The 20,192-nt window shown below is 36.8% G+C and overlaps 1 protein-coding gene across 1 annotated transcript in view; it reads left to right on the top strand.

Annotated features, from left to right (window-relative positions):
- HERC2 (HECT and RLD domain containing E3 ubiquitin protein ligase 2) overlaps positions 1-20,192 on the top strand; it is a 288,041-nt gene that overhangs the window by 202,763 nt on the left and 65,086 nt on the right. Inside the window, exons 57-67 of the mRNA XM_039220244.1 lie at positions 3,193-3,368; positions 7,597-7,708; positions 9,106-9,187; positions 9,295-9,438; positions 10,947-11,037; positions 11,564-11,741; positions 11,928-12,009; positions 12,091-12,262; positions 13,007-13,151; positions 13,893-14,118; positions 19,727-19,898. Of these exons, the coding sequence (XP_039076175.1) occupies positions 3,193-3,368; positions 7,597-7,708; positions 9,106-9,187; positions 9,295-9,438; positions 10,947-11,037; positions 11,564-11,741; positions 11,928-12,009; positions 12,091-12,262; positions 13,007-13,151; positions 13,893-14,118; positions 19,727-19,898 (1,580 nt within the window). The remainder of the gene's footprint in view (positions 1-3,192; positions 3,369-7,596; positions 7,709-9,105; positions 9,188-9,294; positions 9,439-10,946; positions 11,038-11,563; positions 11,742-11,927; positions 12,010-12,090; positions 12,263-13,006; positions 13,152-13,892; positions 14,119-19,726; positions 19,899-20,192) is intronic.

Genomic DNA, 20,192 nt, shown 5'->3' with positions numbered 1-20,192 from the left:
ATTATTGAAATACGTGGGTTTAGAGTCTTTGTATCTTTTGTAGGGTTCATGTTTGTGGTGGTGTCTCTGGTATCTTTGTTCCTTGAAACATTTCCTTCAGAGCGTCCCCCTCAGGATTTCTTGTAGGGCTGTCTTAGTGGTGACAAATTCTTTCAATTTCTGTTTATTTGGAAAGGTTTTTATCTTCCTTCTATTTTGAATGACAGGCTTGCTGGATAGAGGATTCTTGGCTGCATATTTTTACTGTTCATCACATTGACTATCTCCTGCCATTCCTTTCTGGCCTGCCAAGTTTCAGTAGATAGATCTGTCACCATTCTGATTGGTTTCCCTTTGTATGTTAGGGCCCTTTTCTCCCTAGCTGCTTTCAAAATTCTCTCCTTGTCCTATATTTTGCCAGTTTCATTTGATATGCCATGCAGAAGATCGATTCAAGTTACGTCTGAGGGGAGTCCTCTGAGCCTCTTATATTTCAACATTTACTTTCTTCCCCAGGTCGGGGGAGTTCTCTGCTATAATTTTTTCCAAGACTCCTTCAGCACCTTTCCCTTCCTCTTCCTCTTCTGGGATTCCTATGATACGGATATTGTTGCGTTTGACCATATCGCTGAGCTCTCGAACTCTTCTTTCATGTTCCTGTATCAGTTTGTCTCTTTTTTTGTCAGCTTCTTGTTTTTCTATAATGGTGTCTTCTAAATCACTTATTCTCCTTTCTGCCTCTTCAATCCATGCATTGGAGGCCTCTAATTTATTATGTATCTCAGTTATCGCATTTTTAAATTCGTTGTGCCTATTTTTATTTTCCATTCTGTCTGTAGCCATAGTTTCTTTGATGTCCCCTATGTTTTTTTCAAGCCCTGCTATTAATTCAACATTATTATTCTAAAATCTTGTTCAGTTATGCTGCTTATATCTGTTTTGAGCAGTTCATTAGCTGTCATTTCTTCTTGGAGTTTCTTTGGAGGAGAGCTCTTTCGTTTCGTCATTTTAGTTAGCTCTCCGGCTCTTTTTAGTTTTAATAACCTGTTATACTCTCTGCACCTATGAGCGCTGGCGTATCGAAGAAGACTCTTTGACTGTCCAGGGCCTATCCTTTCTGAGAGTGTTTTTTGAATGGTATGTCTTGGTCTCTCTTGTTGGGACCTTGGTTATTTTATTTTCCTATTCGTAGTGATATTTGGGACTCTCCACCTTGTGTACTCTGGCTTGTTTCTTGAGGTAGCCGTTAGAAGGCTTTCTCAGTGTATTCTGTGTCATTTTTCTTCCATTCTCTCAGGTTTCATAAGGTTTCCAGTGGCTTCAGATCTTTTCCGTGTGAGGTATGGGTGTGAGTGCAAGTACGGAGCTCCTTACTTCTCCGCCCTCTTGCTCCCTCCCCCTACAAACCTTTCACCCATCTTCAACAATTATCAACATTTTTGCCATTCATGTTTCAGTATCTCCTTTATGTTCTCCCTGTTTTTTAAATTCCTAGAGTGTTTAAAACAAGTCCTAGATATGACCTTATTCCATCTTTTGTACTTCAATATTAATCTCTAAAAAATAAACATAAATTTAAAAACTGAATAAAACATATAAAAGAGATATTTGGGTGGCTCAGTCGTTTAAGCATCTACCTTTTATTTCGGCTCAAGAGGTGATCTCATGGTTGTGAGATTGAGCCCCAAGATCCACGCCCAGCATGGAGCCTTCTTGAGATTCTCTCTCCCTTTCTCACTCTGCCTTCCCCCTGCTCGCTTGCTCTCTCTCTCTCTCTCTCTCTCTCTCTCTCAATAAACAAACAAACAAACCTCCACCAAGGACTTAAAAAAACCTAACCACAATGCCATGGTCACACTTAATATTCTTTAATATCATACAATATCCAGTGAGTGTTTACGTTTTCAGAGTTATCCCATAAATATATTTTTGCATTGGTTTGTGTGCCTGCACTTTACACTTCATTTAAGTCTTAATTCTCTTGGTCTTGCTTTGCTAAAAAAAGAAACTGGGTTTTTATTTCCTATAGAATTTTTCATGTTTTAATTTGTTTTTTGCATCCCAGTGGTTTTGTTCAATCTGTGTTTCCTGAAACAGTTTAGGTAGTAAATCTTGAAGTTTGATCAGGTCCTGTTGGGGCAATAAGAAGTTAGTGGAAGTGCGTGTGCTTCATGCTGCATCACTCTTTGTTCACAGGAAATACAGGAATAGGGGAATACTTTAGATGCCTAATACAGGATGTGGGGCACTCTGCAGGACAAAGAGCCAGCTTTAACAAATGGATATGAAAGGCGTAACAGAGAGAGGTTGCATCCTTTTTGGATCCTGATTTGAAAAGCCAAGAATTGAAAAATGTTTATGAGATGATCAGAAATGTTGATTACTGGTTGTGTATTAGATGATAGAAAGAATTATTGTTTTAGGTATGACTATATTAATGTGGATGTGTGTTTTAAATGCCCATACTTCAGTGATACATACTGAAGTTTTAAAACAACATGGTCTCTGGAATTTTCCTCTGATAATCCACGTACGAACAAAATTGCTCATCATGTTGATAACTTGGAATTAGATGATAGGGTTGTGGGGATTTTTGTGTGATTTTCTCTAATTTTTTTAATTACTTCTAAAAATTATGAAAGCTCTGAACTACCTGACCTTTAATCTCTTTCCTAATAAATCTTGGTTCAAGAATGCTTTAGGGGCGCTTGGGTGGCTTAGTCGGTTAAGCGTCCGACTTTCGCTTAGGTCATTATCTCGCGGTTCGTGGGTTCGAGCCCCACGTCGGGCTCTGTGCTGACTGCCAGCTCAGAGCCTAGAGCCTGTTTCAGTCTGTGACTCCCTCTCTCTCTGACGCACCCCTGCTCGCGCTGTCTCTCTCTCTCCTAGAAATAAATAAAACATTAAAAAAAAAAAGAATGCTTTAAGAGAGAAAAATTTGTAGTCATTCAGTCAGGCTATTATACTGTTTCATTTTAGTAACAAAATCGATGTGAGTCCCATGCCTTGAATAGACATATGTGGAGATTAATGACTTTTTCATGCTATACTCACTGTGGCTCTATAAATTTTGCCTAACTTGCTTGAAATTTCCAGAAGTGAAGTGAAAGAGCTCTAACTTTGTATACATTCCACGTCTCAAATGTGTTGCTCTGCAGTTTATCTCATATATTTGATTTTTAAAAGTCTGTAGCTTACCGTTTTTGTGTCTAGTATCACAGTTATATTGAAATTGCAATAAAGCAGTGCAGGAGCTCAGGAATTGATTGTAAAATCCATGGTCTCATCCTGCTGGGACGGATCCGTGCAGAGGAGGAAGATTTGGCTGCAGTTCCTTTTTTAGCCTCAGATAATGAAGAGGAAGAAGATGAAAAAGGAAACAGTGGGAGGTGAGAGCCATTATTTACTGGTGGTGCTCATTCCAAAATTCTCACCTCTAAAAGCAAATATTTAATTGGAGTGTATTTCATAATGATAGTAATATTATGCACTCAGGAATGTCTGGTAAATTTCAGTTGTTAAAATTTTTTTTAATTTAAAAAAAATTTTTTTTTTTAATTTATCTTTGAGAGAGAGACAGAGCATGAGCAGGGGAGGGGCAAAGAGAGATGGAGACACAGAATGGAAGCAGGCTTCAGGCTCTGAACTGTCAGCACAGAGCTCGATGCGGGTCTTGAACTCATAGACTGTGAGATCATGACCTGAGCCGAAGTCAGATGCCTAACCAAGTGAGCCATGCAATTGCCCCTAAAATTTTTAATGTAACTTTAGGAAAATGTTTAATGTAGAAACACATTGGGATGCTTGGATGGCTCAGTTGGTTGAGTGTCTGACTTCAGCTCAGGTCATGATCTCATGGTTTGGGAGTTTGAGCCCCACGTTGCTGACAGCTGACAGCTCAGAGCTTGGAGCCTTCTTCAGATTCTGTGTCTCAGTCTCTCTGCTCTTCCCCCATGCATGCATGTGTGCACACTCTCTCTCAAAAGTAAATATTTAAAAAAATTTTTTTAGTGTAGAAACACATTGTATTTAGTAAATAACCATTAAAAAGAAGAAATAAGAATGTTTAATTTTTCTACCTGAAATATCACAGTTAATGTTTGGTATATATCCTTATAAGTTTTCTTTTTTATCTGTCCCTAGTTGTGTTTTCCTAAGAGATGGTATGATATCGTATATATTTTATAGCCTTTTTTGCTAAATATTTCACTATTAACTTTTAAATTAGAATATATTGTGATAAAATATACATAGTAAAACTTATTCTCTTAAGTATTTTTAAATGTATGTATTTCCATGGCATTAAGTATATTCACATTATTGTGTAATTATGGGCAGTATTTATCCCTAAAATATCCATACTATTTAATAAATAGTCTTCTGTCATGTAATTTTATTGAGTGCAGTATTTCATCTTATGACAATGTTCTCATTTACTTACTCAATTCGATATTTTGCATGAATATTGTAGTGATGAATATTACTGTATTTATTCATTCACCATCCATCTGTTGAACACCTGTTGTGGGCTAAACCCTGCTTTCTGTCCTGTTAATGCTGTGGTGAATGTGCAAACTAAGACAAACATACATCAAAATTCATCATCAGAGTGGTCTTATGGCTGTGGAAAGTGAATGAAGGAGAAATGCATGGTGCTTTGAGAGTCTACAAAAGAGCATTGATCTGTCAGGAGAAAAAGAAAAACTCTCTAATGACATACTTTCAGGAAAAGTCAGAGTTTTCAAAGCAGAGTGGGCAGAAAAAGGTGTTTCGGACAGGAGAATAACATATACCAAGGGTGAAGAAAGATATTTGCCAAGTTTCTGCACGTTTGCTTTTTTAATTCTAAGATGTTTATGGAGAACTGGAGTGTGTAGGGAGTTGTTCGAGCTTTGTTCACATCTCAGTAGAAAACAACATAGATAAATCACTTTCCTCAGATAAGTTGTATTTCCCTAGATAAATTGCTTAAAGCACTTTGCTAAATCAAAGGATATACAAAATCAATTGATATGTGTTACTGTTGTCCTGCTAGTGTAGCCTGGTTCTTGTGGATACTAGAAGGAGGCAGAGACCGTGCTAGTACTGAGTTCTTCTGCACTGCCCTTTGCTTTAAGTGTTTTTAGAATGTGATGTAAGTAGTCTTTCTTTTAGAAACAGAGGAGCTCTGCCTGTCACTGCTAGTAAAACACATTCTCTTAGTCATGAATGGGTGGCAACTATGGTAATAGATCAGGTTATTCTGGGTTCTGTGATCTTGGGTTTGGATTCTACCTTGTGTTATTTTGGAAACTGTGTTGAAACTAAAAAGGAAATTGTATATATGACACCACCTCATCTAGAATATATATTATACTGTATGTTATGGTTCAGACTGATGGTATCTATATACATTAATTGAGGAAGGAAACTTCCAGTTTACTTAAATGAATTATTGAGATTTTAAAAAGATTTATAGATTTGCATATTCTTATTCAGTAGCTACGAAAATGAATTGGGCAATTATGTAAATATATGTACTGTAATACGAGATAACCAAAAACATTTGAGCTTTACTCATTGATGAAATTTTTACATAATTGAATACATTAACAAAAGGATTCTAGATATTTGAATGTAATGTTTTTCTTTTCCTGTCAAATCTTAATCGGCTAATGATTTCAGGGTGAATGAGTGGTCCAGTCTCCCCTGCCCACACTGACTACCCACTGACCTCCATTCCTACTGGTTGATAATTACATGGTACCAGTTGTTTCATATCTTGAAGATCATTCTTGGTGTCCCGTGCATATTTTTGACTAAAAATGTATTAGAAGTGTGTCAAGGATTCATGGTCCCTGATTTACAATAGTTTGACTTGCAAGTTTTCAGCTTTACGATAGTGCAAAAGCGATATACATTCAGTAGAAGCCATACTTCGAATTTTGATCTTTTCCCGTTTAGCTGTAGGTGATACAATCCTTTCTAATACTGGGCAGCAGTAGCAAGCTGTAGCTCCCAGCCATGTGATCACGGGGGTCAATAACCAATATATTTATTATAGCCATTCTGTTCCCATACCAATCTGCTTTTCATTTTCTGTACTGTATTCAAGAAATTACATGAGATATTCAACACTTTATTATAAAATAGGCTTTGTGTTAGATGATTTTGTACACTTGTAGACTAATATAAGTGTTCCCTGCATGTTCAAGGTAGGGTAGGCTAAGCTATGATCTTGAGTAGGTTAAGTGCCATTTTAAAATGGATTTTAACGTGATATTTTCTTTTAATTTTTTAATTTTCTTTTTTTTTTTTTCTGAGAGAGAGAGACAGCATGAGCAGGGAAGGGTCAGAGAGATAGGGAGACCCAGAATCTGAAACAGGCTCCAGGCTCTGAGCTAGCTGTCAGCATAGAGCCTGACGCAGGGCTTGAACCCACGAACTGTGAGATCATGACCTGAGCCGAAGTCGGACGCTTAACCAACGGAGCCACCCAGGTGCCCCCAACATGATAGTTTTAATTTATGATGAGTTTATTGGAGTATAATACCATTGTAAGTGGAGGAAGATCTGTAATTACAATATACATTCCTTGCTCTCTTTTGCCTGGTATCAGGTGAAAGAAGTTTTCTTTTTATTCCCAGACCATAAAATTTTTATCTCTTAAAGTAAATATTCGTTAGTATATAATATGTTAAAAAATTTTTACCTATCAGGAATCTTGTCTCTGGAGCCTTCACTTTTCCATCCTTGCTTATAAAAATAGAACAAAAGCAAACAAAAAGCCAAAAACCTTGAACACAGAAGCAGTTCCTTAGTAGCCAGACAGCCAAGAAAATCTAATGCTGTCCCATGTACTTGGTGGTCTCAAGTTTAAGAATTGGAGTGCTTTGTTGATTAAACTTCCAACCCATTGAGGGCAGGTCAGAAGATTTAACCAGCTAGGTGGTAGGAGCCAGCAGCCAGAGCTACGCTTCAGGAGCCTTAGGGTACAGGGCATGCCTCTCAAGAGAGAAAGGAGGTAAGGGATCTCTAGCCCAGCTGCAGTATGTGGTGGGCCGAGGATGTGAAGGAAGAAAATTACATTGTGTTTTGGGATATGTATCTGTGTTAGAATACCTCAAAAGTCATATGGCTAAATCTCTTGTATTATTTCTTTAAGGGGAAAAAAATGACCAAACAGATATTTATTTAGGTTTAGGGACATTCCCACAATGCCAGGCCCAGTGGTGATTCCTGAGGCCATTTAATCATCAAGTGTTCTCTGACTTAAACATTTGTAGTAGCTGTGTATTGAGGCATATTGGGAGGGAATATCTGTGAGTCACTAAAACAGTTGTTTTGTTTAACTTGGTGCATAAGAAGAAAGAGAGCTGCATAGTGTGTCATAGAAAGATCTCTGCCAAAAACAAGGCTGGAGTTAAATTAGAGTATTAAAGGGTAGCATGCTGGCATCTAGAAATTTTGACCTTCTGGAATGCTAAACTTGTATGTTTACTTGAAATTTTATTGTATTAAAACTTTAAGAGCTGATAATAACCAGCAAACTTTTCTGACTTGAGGTTGCTTTCTTTTTTGTAAAAACATTTTTTTATGTTGAATGACTTGTATTTCTGTCTTTTTTTGTTTGGTTAGCCTTATTAGAAAGAAGGCTGCAGGGCTGGAATCAGCAGCTACAATAAGAACCAAAGTGTTTGTGTGGGGACTGAATGACAAGGACCAGCTGGGCGGCCTGAAGGGCTCTAAGGTATCCCCCCTCTGCCTGAAGTTCCTGCCTGGCACTCACCTGTCATCACAGAGGTGTCCCAGAGAGGCTCAACAATAATCAGACCTCTTTTGAGGTTTTTATGATGGTTTACCTTCTATACGTTGTTGTGTAAATTGGCCTTTCTAAAGAAATTCTTGATATGAACTTGCAGACATTATCAGATTTAGTTTCTATTAAGGTCTCTGTCCTTAGAAAATAGTGCACTTTAGATATAATTGTATTATTGCTGTTTTATAAACTAGAAAATGCACTTTTGAAAAGATTTGAGAAGCAAATAGATGAGAATTATAGACTGTAATTATATTTATTTTGCCTTCAATACAATAAACATTTTCGCTAACCATGAACAAAATAATGTGTAAAAAAAAATGCCATAGTGGCATAAAGATGAGCAGGATGTCATTTAAAGACTAGATACAACAAATGATGCATTTGAACTAGAGTTGAATTCAGCATCTGTTATGTTACTCAGTGTCTCTTAACCAAGGAGCCACAAAACAAATTCCTCCAGATTTTAGTGCCTGGGAATAGTTTCTCTTCAGATGAGTGTCTCCTGTCTTTTAGTATTCTGTGAGACTTCACCCATCATAAGATCCCTTATTAACTTGCATTTTTGAAAAGCAGAGAAGGGAAGTTAGAACTCATTTTAAGTCTCTCCTTTCAAAGACAACACATTTTCATCTTTATTTGAACATCCTTGTATCAATTTGTATTTTAAGGCCCCTAGGCTCCATTTAGAAGTAGGCAGGCAGTAAGTTCTGGGAGTCTCAGTGGTGATGGTGTGGGCTGTACAGAGGATTTGTTGGAGTTTGCACGTAAAGCATAGATTTAGCATTTCATGATTGTGATGAAGATTCTTTCTGGCACTGTAGTAGTGACTATCTGATAATTTTGGAGAATTATTTTATAAATTTTAAATTAAGTCATACCCATCTGCAATGGGAAATTGAAGCACATATTTCTGAGAGATGTCAGAATCAATAAGAACGAGCAGGACATGAGCCAAAATAAAATGTCGTTTACCAGATGCTGGGTTACATCTTTACATTATTGTATTTTTTTTTTCACCTTTTATTATGGAGTTGTTCAAACATAGGTAGAAAGAATAAGGACCTGAGCCCTCATGTTCCTGTACCAGCTTTAAGCATTAAGAATAAAGGGTCACAGTTTTTGTCTTTATTTATTTAACACCTCCACCCCTGTTTTAAGTATATCTCAGCATATCATTTCATCCTTAGAATACTATAGTGACTTTCTTAGAGAAAAGAACATCTTTGGTTAATATAACCATGCAAATTACAAAATTTACTTGTAATTCTAAAAGTATAAATAAAATTCTTTTTTCTTCTTTTGCTTAACAAAAAATCCTGTTCTAGATAAAAGTTCCTTCGTTTTCTGAGACACTATCTGCATTGAATGTAGTACAGGTGGCTGGTGGTTCTAAAAGTTTGTTTGCAGGTATGGTTATTCTTACACTAAAAAAATCCTTAAATTATGCTTAGCACTAAAAACACTGTTGTTATGTTGTAAAATATGAGTCCTGTCCTCCCTCTTATTCTTTGCAGTGACTGTGGAAGGGAAGGTTTATGCCTGTGGAGAAGCCACGAATGGCCGGCTGGGGTTGGGCATCTCTAGCGGGACTGTGCCCATCCCTCGGCAGATCACAGCTCTTAGCAGTTACGTGGTCAAGAAGGTGGCTGTTCATTCAGGTACCAGGCCAGAGTTGGAACTTGTATGCAGATAAGCCTTTTGCACATGCTCTGTAAATAACTATGGCCCTTAAATATTTCTCCCTAGAGTGTCCTTGCATTCCTTTTCAAGTTTTACTTAATTATGAAGCATAAAAGTTGTATAATGTAAATCTCTAGGTGGTCTAGAATTTATTGTTGCTACATAAGGCTTTTTACCTTGCTGGCATTCCAGGTGTGTGGGGACTAAGCTTCCAAGGTATGGGTTTTCAGTCTTGGAGTAGTGGTCACTGGTTCATGCCATCTTTGAAATCATCATGTTCTGTGCTTAAATAAAAGCTTAAATGTCTTTCTGAGGAAAGAACCTATAACTTTTGTTAGATTTCCAAAGTATCTGTGAACCCTAGTGATAAGAAAGATCCTCTGAAAAAATCCCACTCAATTTAGAACCTTTACTGAGAATTTTTCCAAAGCACTGTGGGAGGCCTCTGAGGAATGTAACTTAAGTTAGATACAAAACTCAGTTCATGCCTGCACTGAATAGGTTTGGGTTTAACCTCATATAAAAGGCAAGTCCAAACAGTAGTGGCATGAGCAGGATAGAATTTTACTTGGATAGAATTTTACTTTTCTCTTCTGTAAAAGTTTGGGGCTGGGGTCAGGGCCAGTATGTATGGTAGTTCAGTGCCCATGAAGAACATAAGCATGGGCTCACTCTTTCTTTTCACCCTTCTTGACAGACGGCCATGCAGCTTTACGAGGTGAGCACAGACAGATGTTTCCTCCAGCCCACTCATTCCCTCTAAAGCACTTTTCAGGAATCCTTGCTCACTTCTATCACATCTCTGTCACCATCTTCTCTGGGCAAGGGAGTCTAGGATGTATACTTTCTAGCTGAGCACATTGTTACTCTCATTACTGTGTGTTCTGTTGGTAAAGAATAGGGCAGAATGAATGTTAGGGGGCCTAGGATCCCAGGAGTTGGCAGGTACACAGGTGACAGAGAGAGAAAATGCCAGTAAAGACAGTGCTGTTCATTCCTGGGGCAGAGTGGATAGATTGGGACAGTGGTCCACACTGTGGAAGAGCATGCGTATGAAGAGTGAGTATAATGCCTTAGTTATAAATTATGGCTGCTTTTGTTTAAATAACTTCACCATTACTGTGCATTTTTCTAAAGCTTAATTGCCAGTACATATTGATAATTTGCCTAATCATAAATGTAGTTATTTTTACTTTTTTTCTATCTGAATTTTGATCTTTTATATATTTAACATAACAGGAATCCCCTTATTAAATGGCACTGTTTTCTTCTTCATTGCTTGTAAAATTGCTTCTAGGATTTCAACTTCGTGGTTTAATAAAAGTTCACTTATTTTATGTATTTGTCACCCTGAAATGTTGATTCTGTCTACTCATTTATTCACATATTCATTGAGCACATACTACATACCAGGTAGAGTAAGTAATTATACTGTGAGCTTTTTATAAACCAACTTTGGCAGCCCATATCTGTGTGGTTGTTGCAGGTGGCCGGCATGCTACAGCTTTAACTGTTGATGGGAAAGTGTTTTCCTGGGGTGAAGGTGACGATGGCAAACTTGGACATTTCAGCAGAATGTAAGAATATTTTCTTCATTACTTGCTAAAAGAAATTGTTACTGATAATAATAGTGAACATCTTTTGGTAGTTATTTTGCAGAAAATTAAGACAGGTCATTTTTGAAATTGGAACTTAAAATATATATTTGTTAAAAATATCTGTGCATGTGATTTGGCCTCACATGATCTGTTTTAATGTTTGGTAGTTGATCTACAGATGTTGTTTGACTAAATGTGGATCAGTGTAGATGTCCTTTTTCTCTTCTTTAAAAAGACTTGATTAGGGGCACCTAGGGGGCTCAGTTGGTTAAGTGGGCGATTTCAGCCCAGGTCATGATCTCATGGTTCGTTGGTTCGAGCCCCACATCAGGCTCTGTACTGACAGCTCAGAGCCTGGAGCCTGCTTCAGGTTCTGTGTCTCCTTCTCTCTCTGCCCTTTCCCTGCTCATGCTCAGTCTCTCAAAAATAAACGTTTAAAAAAGTTTTTTTTTTTAAATAAAAAGACTTGATTAATTATAGGGAATATTATTTTATCTTGCTTTAGGAACTGTGACAAGCCACGGCTTATAGAGGCCCTGAAAACCAAGCGCATCCGGGATATTGCCTGTGGCAGCTCACACAGTGCAGCCCTTACATCCAGCGGGGAGCTGTACACTTGGGGCCTTGGAGAGTATGGCCGGTTGGGACATGGGGATAATACAACACAACTGAAGCCTAAAATGGTGATTATACACATTTTTGTTGCTTACAGACAGCTTACCATCTGCTGATTTCAAGAGAAGATAATCTTCGAGTCTAGGAAATTTCATAAAGACATGTGCATTATTGGCTTTCGGTCTGTGGAAAAAATTTCCCTTGTTTTTTCAGTGCCTGTGGTTGATTCTGTTTTTAAATTTTTAATTGAGTAGGTCAAAGTCCTTCTTGGTCACAGAGTAATCCAGGTTGCATGTGGAAGTAGAGATGCACAGACCCTGGCTCTGACCGATGAAGGTGAGCTGCTGCCTGACTCTATTTCTGGGTGGGTAGGAGCATCATGAATGCTGGCCTGAAGTATATATTTTTTAAACCTAGGTTTGGTATTTTCCTGGGGTGATGGTGACTTTGGAAAATTGGGCCGAGGTGGAAGTGAAGGCTGTAACATTCCCCAGAACATTGAGAGACTGAATGGACAGGGTGTGTGCCAGATTGAGTGTGGAGCTCAATTCTCCTTGGCTCTCACCAAGTCAGGAGTGGTGTGGACGTGGTACGTAAACTCCCTGTCACCCATCAGTGTGTCTCTGTCCATGTGAGACGGTGGAGGGCAGAGGCCTATCCTGGAGGGATGGTTAAATCATCATTTTCTTACTCATCTAGTCATCTTTATTCTTTTATTTTTTTCAAGTTAGGGTTAGTGACTATATTATAATAAATTTCTCATTGTAACTCGTTCATTTGGAAAAGAACAATAGAGAAATTTTAGCCCAGCTTGTCTTTCCTGTTTAGTTGAAGTTTATGTAGAGGGTTTCTTCTTTTTTTCTTACTATGCCAGAAGCCTGTGAGCGAATGGACAGAAAGCAGACTTTTATTTCTTTGATCCTGAAAAGGTTCACATCTATCTTGTGAAAGCCTATTTTATTAAATTTTAAAGGCATGGGGCACCCATCTGACTTTGTGACAGTGTGATGGGCCTTTGCTTGAGTAATATGACTCAGAGGCAGCTTGAGGAAGAATTAGATCTGAGAGGACTTTTAAGAAACATTTGAATGCTTCAGACTCTTTATATAAAACCTACATTAGTAACTTAAGTGTTGTACAATACACATTAAGGATCTTACTATAGAACTAGTGAATTAATTTGAATTAATGAAATACTGTTTTATAACATAATTTACGAGACCTTGGGCATTTAGTATGATGTTAAATGAGCTAGCTTTAATGGGTGTTTTCCTGTGGAACGTTGCCAGATGATAACCATATGTTAAAATGCACACTGTTGACCTCCTTGCAGGGGGAAGGGGGATTACTTCAGGTTGGGCCATGGCTCTGATGTGCATGTGCGGAAGCCGCAGGTGGTGGAAGGGCTGAGAGGGAAGAAGATTGTGCATGTGGCCGTTGGAGCCCTGCACTGCCTAGCAGTCACAGACTCAGGGCAGGTAAGCTGAGGTGACAAGTCCTTGTATCAAAAGTGTAACTCATGCTGAAATGAAATGAGTTACAAAAGTGTAACTCATGATGAAATGAAATGATGAAGAACTAGGAGGGTGGGCTATGCCCATTTTGTTCCTGTGTGTATCTGTCCAGTTGTCAGCATGGGCAGGGCACCCAGTAAAGAGTTGCTGACTAACATGTGTTACAAAGTAGTGGGCTTTCCTGCTCTAAAATCCACCTGTAAATGTGAAACGATTATTGACATTGAAGGTACTCCTACTGCTAAGGTGCTAGCAGTGTTTTACTTTAGAACTTGATAGCTGATGGAAAGATATATGTACACTGTTTCGGAAATAAAGTCATTCATGCAAGTATTACTCATGCGTGACAGGCTCATGAATGTTATATTTTAAAAATTCATTTATGACAACAAATTAGTACACTTTTTATCAAAGTGACTTAAAATTAATTATTCCGTCTAATTCTGTGAAGCCAAGAAGTGAATTACGGGAAAAGTGAACATACTGTTTTTGATCATTTTTCCTTGCAAAATAAAGAAAAAAATAAGTATTGAATCTTATTGAAGAGGAGAATCTCCCTACTTCCTAAAACAAAACCAAATAGGTGAATTTATTGGATTGATATTACGTAGACACTTACTTATGGTCACTGGCAGGAATTTTGAAGTAAATTTAGAGAAAATGTTTGAAATGTTGAAAAATTCTTTTTTTGTTCCCTTTTAACAGGTATATGCTTGGGGGGATAATGACCATGGCCAACAGGGCAATGGCACAACCACAGTTAATAGAAAGCCCACACTTGTGCAAGGCTTAGAAGGCCAGAAGATCACGCGAGTGGCTTGTGGGTCTTCACACAGTGTGGCATGGACTACTGTTGATGTGGCAACACCCTCTGTCCATGAGCCTGTCCTCTTTCAGACTGCAAGAGACCCTTTAGGTGCTTCCTATTTAGGTAACGCAAAATTGTTTTTAGCATGAGATCCTTCTGTATGGTATAGCAGCATTCTAGATAGAATATTTAATAAGACCACCAGATTAGAGATTGTAGCGCTGTATTAACTGCATTCTGAACCAAGATCACAAAATAATCATGGTACTCTGATTTTTGCATTCTGGAATGAAAATTTTAAAAGGAAATATTGATGCTGATTCTTACATTATGATCAGATCCACTCTTGCAGTGCTGTATAATAATTGCTTGACATATGTAAGCACTGTGCTGGGCTACTTGGTATTTTCAACAGCTCTATTCAGGTATAATCAACAAACCATATGTATTTAAAGTGTAGTTTGTGTGTGCTTGTGAAAGCAGGCAGTCAAGGCACTTGACAGGCACTACGGTCAAGATCAGTGAACACAGATCTATTCTTTGTGTCCCTTCTCAGGTTCCCTTCCTCCCTCAACCATTGGCTTGTCTTCTGACACTATTTATAGGTTTGCATTTTTTAGAGTTTTATATAAATGGAATCATACGATATATACTTTTCAAATCTCACTTTTTTCATTCAGCATACTTATTTTGAGATTCATCCATGTTGCACGTATCAGTAATTCATTCCTTTTTATTGTTGAGTAATATTTCACTTATGGATATACTGTAATTAGTTATTTGTCACCTGTGGTGACCTCCTCCATATTTTTGTCTATACTTGGTTTGGTGAGTCTTTATAACTTTAGCCTAGGTTTGTGTAGATATGTAGTGATATCTCATTGTTTTTTTACTTGGCATTTCACTAATGACTAATGATGTTGAACATCATGTTTATTTACTATCCAAATAGGTGTTTTGTTGTGGTGTCTATTCCTATCTTTTGTGTATAGTTAAAATTAGGTTGTTTTCTTATGATTGAGTTTTGAATGTTCTTTACATATTCTGGATCCAAGTCTTTTGTTAGATAAGTGACTCACATATTTTCTTGCAGTATGGCTTATCTTCTCATTCTCTTCACAGGTGAATTTTAAAAAGCAGAGATTTTTAATTTTGATAAAAACCAGTTGATTCATTTTTTTTAAATGGATCATACTTTGGGTGTTACATCTAAAAAAACCTTTGTGTACTCAAGGTCATAAGATTCATTTCCTATGTTTTCTTATGTAAGTTCTGTAGTTGTAGATATTTAGGTCTATGCTTGATCTTGAGTTAAATTTTATATATTGTATGAGATGTGCATTGAAATTCTCTTTTGGAGGCATGTGTGTGAATATCCAGTTGTTTCAGTTGCATTTATTGAAAATGTTCTTTCTCTGTTGAATTGCCTTTTGCACCTTGTCAAAAATCCAATTGTCTCTGTATGTGTGGATCTATTTATGGGTGCTCACTTTTGTTTTGTTGACTTATTTTTGTATTTTGATTCCAATACCACATTATTTTGATTCCTATAACTTTATAAAAGACCCACATTCAAGCTGTGGTAATTCTTTAGCTTTGTTCTTTCTCAGATGCTGTTTTGAGTATTGGAATCATTTTGTCAGTTTTTATAAAATAGCCTGTTTGGGATTTTGATTGAATTGACTATGAATCAGTTTGGACATCTTCATAATACTGAATCTTACAATCCATGGACATAGCATTTCTTTCCATTTTTAAGGTCTTTAATTTTTCTCAGCAATATTTTATAGTTTCACTTTATAAGTCATGTGTATCGTTGTCATATTTATCCCTGAATATTGTATATTGTTTATTGTTATAAATGATATTTGAAAATTATTTTTGTTACTTGGGTAGTATCTAGAAAGACTCAAGTTGGTACTTTCTAGTATGTAGAAATACAGTTGATTTTTTAAGCAACTTCATCTTTCTTTATTCTAATAGAAATGTATTTTTTCTCCTCTGTCACTCATGAGGGGACATTCAGTCTCCAGCACCATCGGCTTTTATAATTATCTGAAATGTAGTCTTCTGACTTCACCGTCTATTAGCTGTATAAACCGGGGCAAGATCGCGAGCCTTCCTGTGTGCTGTTTCCTTCTCTGAGGTAGTTGAAACTGGGGCTTGACTGCAGTCTTGTCGTCTCCAGTTTATATTAATCAGGGGTTCCTTGTGAGTCTGCTTAACTTAGAGCTCTTTTTCCGTCACATTATGTGTGTTACATTTTGATATTGTGCTTTCCCATCAGCCCAATACTCTGGAGAGTCATCCATGTTGTTGCATGTTTCGGTAATTCAGCCCATCACTGATTACTCTTCCATGGTTTTAATTATTCATACACTGAAGGACATTTGGATTATTTGTAGTTTTAGGCTATTACAAATAAAACCTGCACGAATATTTATATAAAGATGTTGAGCCTGTCTTCCATATCTGGGATAAACCCCCTTGGTTTTGCAGCTGTTTTATTTTTGTTCAGTTTTCTCTGTTGTTTATCTGCTTTTAGCTGTCTGTTCTCATCTTCATGAGTTCTTTATGTTGATTTTGCTATTTTTTGTCTACTTTCTTGATCACCTCATTGATTTGAGACCTTTTGTTTTTCCTAATGTAAACTTTTAGTACTATAAATTTTTCTCTCAGCACTGCTTTAGCTATAGCTCACAAATTTTGATATGTTGAATTTTCTTTCTCATTCCCTTTTGTGTATTTTAAAAATTCCCTTTGTTTTGACTTACAAGTTATTCTTTTGTACTTTGTTAGATTCAGTTTGCTAAAAAAAAAAAGAACTTTACTCTTTGTTCATGATAGATAGTGGCCTGTACTTCTCTAATAATGTCTCTGTCTGGTTTTGGTATCAGAGTCAGGGTAATGCTGACCTCATAGAATGAAGTGGTAAGTGATCCCTTCCTTTCATTTTCCTTTTAAATTTGTGTATACTCTTTCAATGGAATTCATTAATGAAGCCATCTGGGCCTAGTGTTTTTTTGTGGGGTTTCTTTCTGCTTTTTAACCACATATTTAATGTATCCTTTAATGGATTCAAGGTTATCTCTTTCTTTTCTAGTAAGATTTATGTCTTTGATGGAAGTTGTCCTTTCACCTAAGTTGTTAAATTTATTGGTAGTGTTGGCTTATTTTAATATGTTGGCTTATTAAATATTTAATATTTTAAATATTTTAATATTTGGGGAATCTGTAGTGATGTCATTTCTTTCATTCCTTATTTATATTGGTAACTATATCTTCTCTTTCCAGTTCGTCTAGAGGTTTATCAATTTTACTATTTTTTTTCAAAGTGCAAATTTATAGTTTTCTTGATTTTTCTGTGTTGTTTTTCTGTTTTCTGTTTCACTGGTGTCTGCTCTAATCCTAATTTGTTTCTTTTCCTTTTGTTTTTATTTGTTCTGATTTCTTATTTTAGAAGCTTAGGTCATTGATTTAGGATCTTCTTTCTTTTCATATGCAGCCATTTACTTTACTCTCCTTATTTGACTTTGTCAAGTATCCTCTTTATCCCTTTGCTTTCAAGGTTATTGTTTTTAAAATCTAATTTGTCCCATATTGATATAGCCACTCCAGTTTTCTTTTGATCAGTGCTATATAGTATATAAACCATGCTATTCCATGCACTGTGACATACTGTATCTTTTTCATCCTTTTCCTTTTAACCTATTGTGTCTTTATATTAAAAGAAGCTTCCTTGGGGTGCTTGGGAGGCTCAGTCAGTTAAACATCCAACTTCAGCTAAGGTCATGATCTCACGGTTGATGGATGCGAGCACCCTGTATCTATCTCTCTGCCCCTCCTCCACTCATGCTCTGTCCCTCTGTCTCTCTCTCTCTAAAAAACAAACAAAATAAATTTTAAAAAAATTTTAATGTTTATTTTTGAGAGAGACAGAGACACAGTACAAGTAGGAGAGGGGCAGAGAGAGAGGGAGACACAGAATCCGAAGCAGGCTCCAGGCTCCAAACTGTCAGCACAGAGCCCCACAGGGTTTCGAACAATTTGATTACAATGTACCTTGGTATAGTTATCTTCCTGGTTCTTGTGCTTGTGCTTCTTGATCTTTGGGTTTATAATTTTCATCAAATCTGGAAATTTTTCAGTCACTATTTCTTCAAAAAAATTTCTTTTCTGTACCTTTCTCTTTCTCCTCTTTGGGAACTCTGGTTCTCTATATATTAGGTCTCTTGAAGTTGTCCCACAGGTAATTGCTGTTCTGTTCATTTTTTGCTTTCTTTTCTCCTCAGTTTCATTTTGCATAGCTTCCATTGCTGTGTCTTCAAATTCACTACTCTTCCTTTTCTAATGTGCTATTAACATCACCAAACTATCTTAATCTCAGACATTGTAGTTTCCTCTCTAGAAATTTGGTTTGAGTATTTTTATATCTTACGTATTTCCATTTCCCCTTTTGAACATACATAATATAGATATAATAAGTGTTTTAATTTCCATGTCTGTTGGCTCTGACATCTGTGTCAATTCTGGGTTGTTTAGATTCATTGATTTTTCTTATTATTTATGAATTGGGTAACATTTTCCTGTCTTCCTGCCTACCTGGTAACTTTTAGTTAGATGCTATACATTGTGAGTTTTACTCTGGATGTTGCTAGAGATTTTTTATGTCTGTAAATCTTCCTGAGCTTAAATACAGTTAAGCTACTCTGAAGCATTTTGTTCCTTTTGGGTCTTGGTTTTGAATTTGTTTAGTGGCTTCAGACCTCTTATTAGTCTGAGACTGATTGTCTCCACCACTGAAACAAGATCCTGCTGAGTACTCTATTTATTTATTTATTTATTTATTTATTTATTTATTTATTTATTTATTTGTTACAAATAGTTTATTGTCAAATTAGTTTCCATATAACACCCAGTGCGAGTACTCTATTTAGTGCCCAGTGAATCTGAGCTCTTCCTGTCTGGCTGATGGGAGCAAGTGCTATGCTTGTCCCACTACATTCTTCTGGCCTGTGTGCTGGGCCTCCAGTCCTTTCATGTAGTTCTTTCTTTGGCTTTAGGAAGTTTCCTTTCATGTAGGCACCCATCGCCTTTTGCTGCATCCTCAGCTGAGGTGAGTGAGGCTACCTACACAACTCCAGAGCACTGTCTGGGCAGCTCTCTCTTCTCTGTTTCTGTTCTATGAACTCTGACTACATTGGCCTTCCTAACTCTGAGGTCTGCCTTCTTAACTAACATAGACCATTGGTATCCACCTGTGGATACTTATACACTTATCCCTTGGCTAAGGCTTGTGAACTCTTTACGCTGTGATGAGCTGGGACATGTGTCCAGTAAGACTATTATTGGTGAACATCTTGTCTTCTGTCCATTGTTTTGTATTATTTTTTGTTTTGCATTTCGATGGTAAGTAAATGCAGGTAGTTATTGTATTTTCATACCACATATATATGTTGTTAGAAATGCATTAGCAAAAATCTCCATTCTTTTCTGCAGTTATAACAAAGCTTTGATGAAAATAGCTTCTTTATAGAAGTATAGATAGATAGGTTGTTTGTTGTTTTTGATTTTGTTTTTACTCTGGGAGACCATTAATGAACAGAACTTGATCTGTAAAATAGCAAAATGCTGATTGCAGTATGTTTTAGAGTTACACTGAAAGGTCAAATAGGAATAGAGCAAATTCTGATCTTTAAAATTGAACCCACATTTTATTTTCCTTTTTCAGGTGTGCCTTCAGATGCTGATTCTTCTGCTGCCAGTAATAAAATTAGTGGTGCAAATAATTCTAAGCCAAATCGCCCTTCTCTTGCCAAGATTCTTCTGTCATTGGATGGAAATCTGGCCAAACAGCAGGCCTTATCTCATATACTTACAGCATTGCAAATCATGTATGCCAGGTAGGCTTGTTGGCTAACTTTTGAAATCCTGCAGCTATGTAAACTTTGGGTTTTCGTATATTTGTTTTATCCTATGTCTAGGAGAATGTTATGGTGTTATCTTTAAATACTATGAGTTTTAGTTCATATGCCCTTAGATAGTGATTGATGGTATCTTTGTGCATTCTTTAATGGGGGTTGAAACATGAATCAGAAATCCAAACTTAAAAACATTTTTGTTATTCTTTATGGCCAGTAAACTTTAAGCATTACTGTTTGAGGGATGAAATTGATACAAATTGATACATATTGATA

The sequence above is a fragment of the Hyaena hyaena genome, unplaced genomic scaffold, assembly GCF_003009895.1.
Source record: "Hyaena hyaena isolate Hyena2069 unplaced genomic scaffold, ASM300989v1 scaffold_892, whole genome shotgun sequence".
NCBI classification, from domain to species: domain Eukaryota; kingdom Metazoa; phylum Chordata; class Mammalia; order Carnivora; family Hyaenidae; genus Hyaena; species Hyaena hyaena.
Note: the sequence above shows the minus strand (reverse complement) of the source record. Positions and strands in the feature narration are given on the sequence as shown.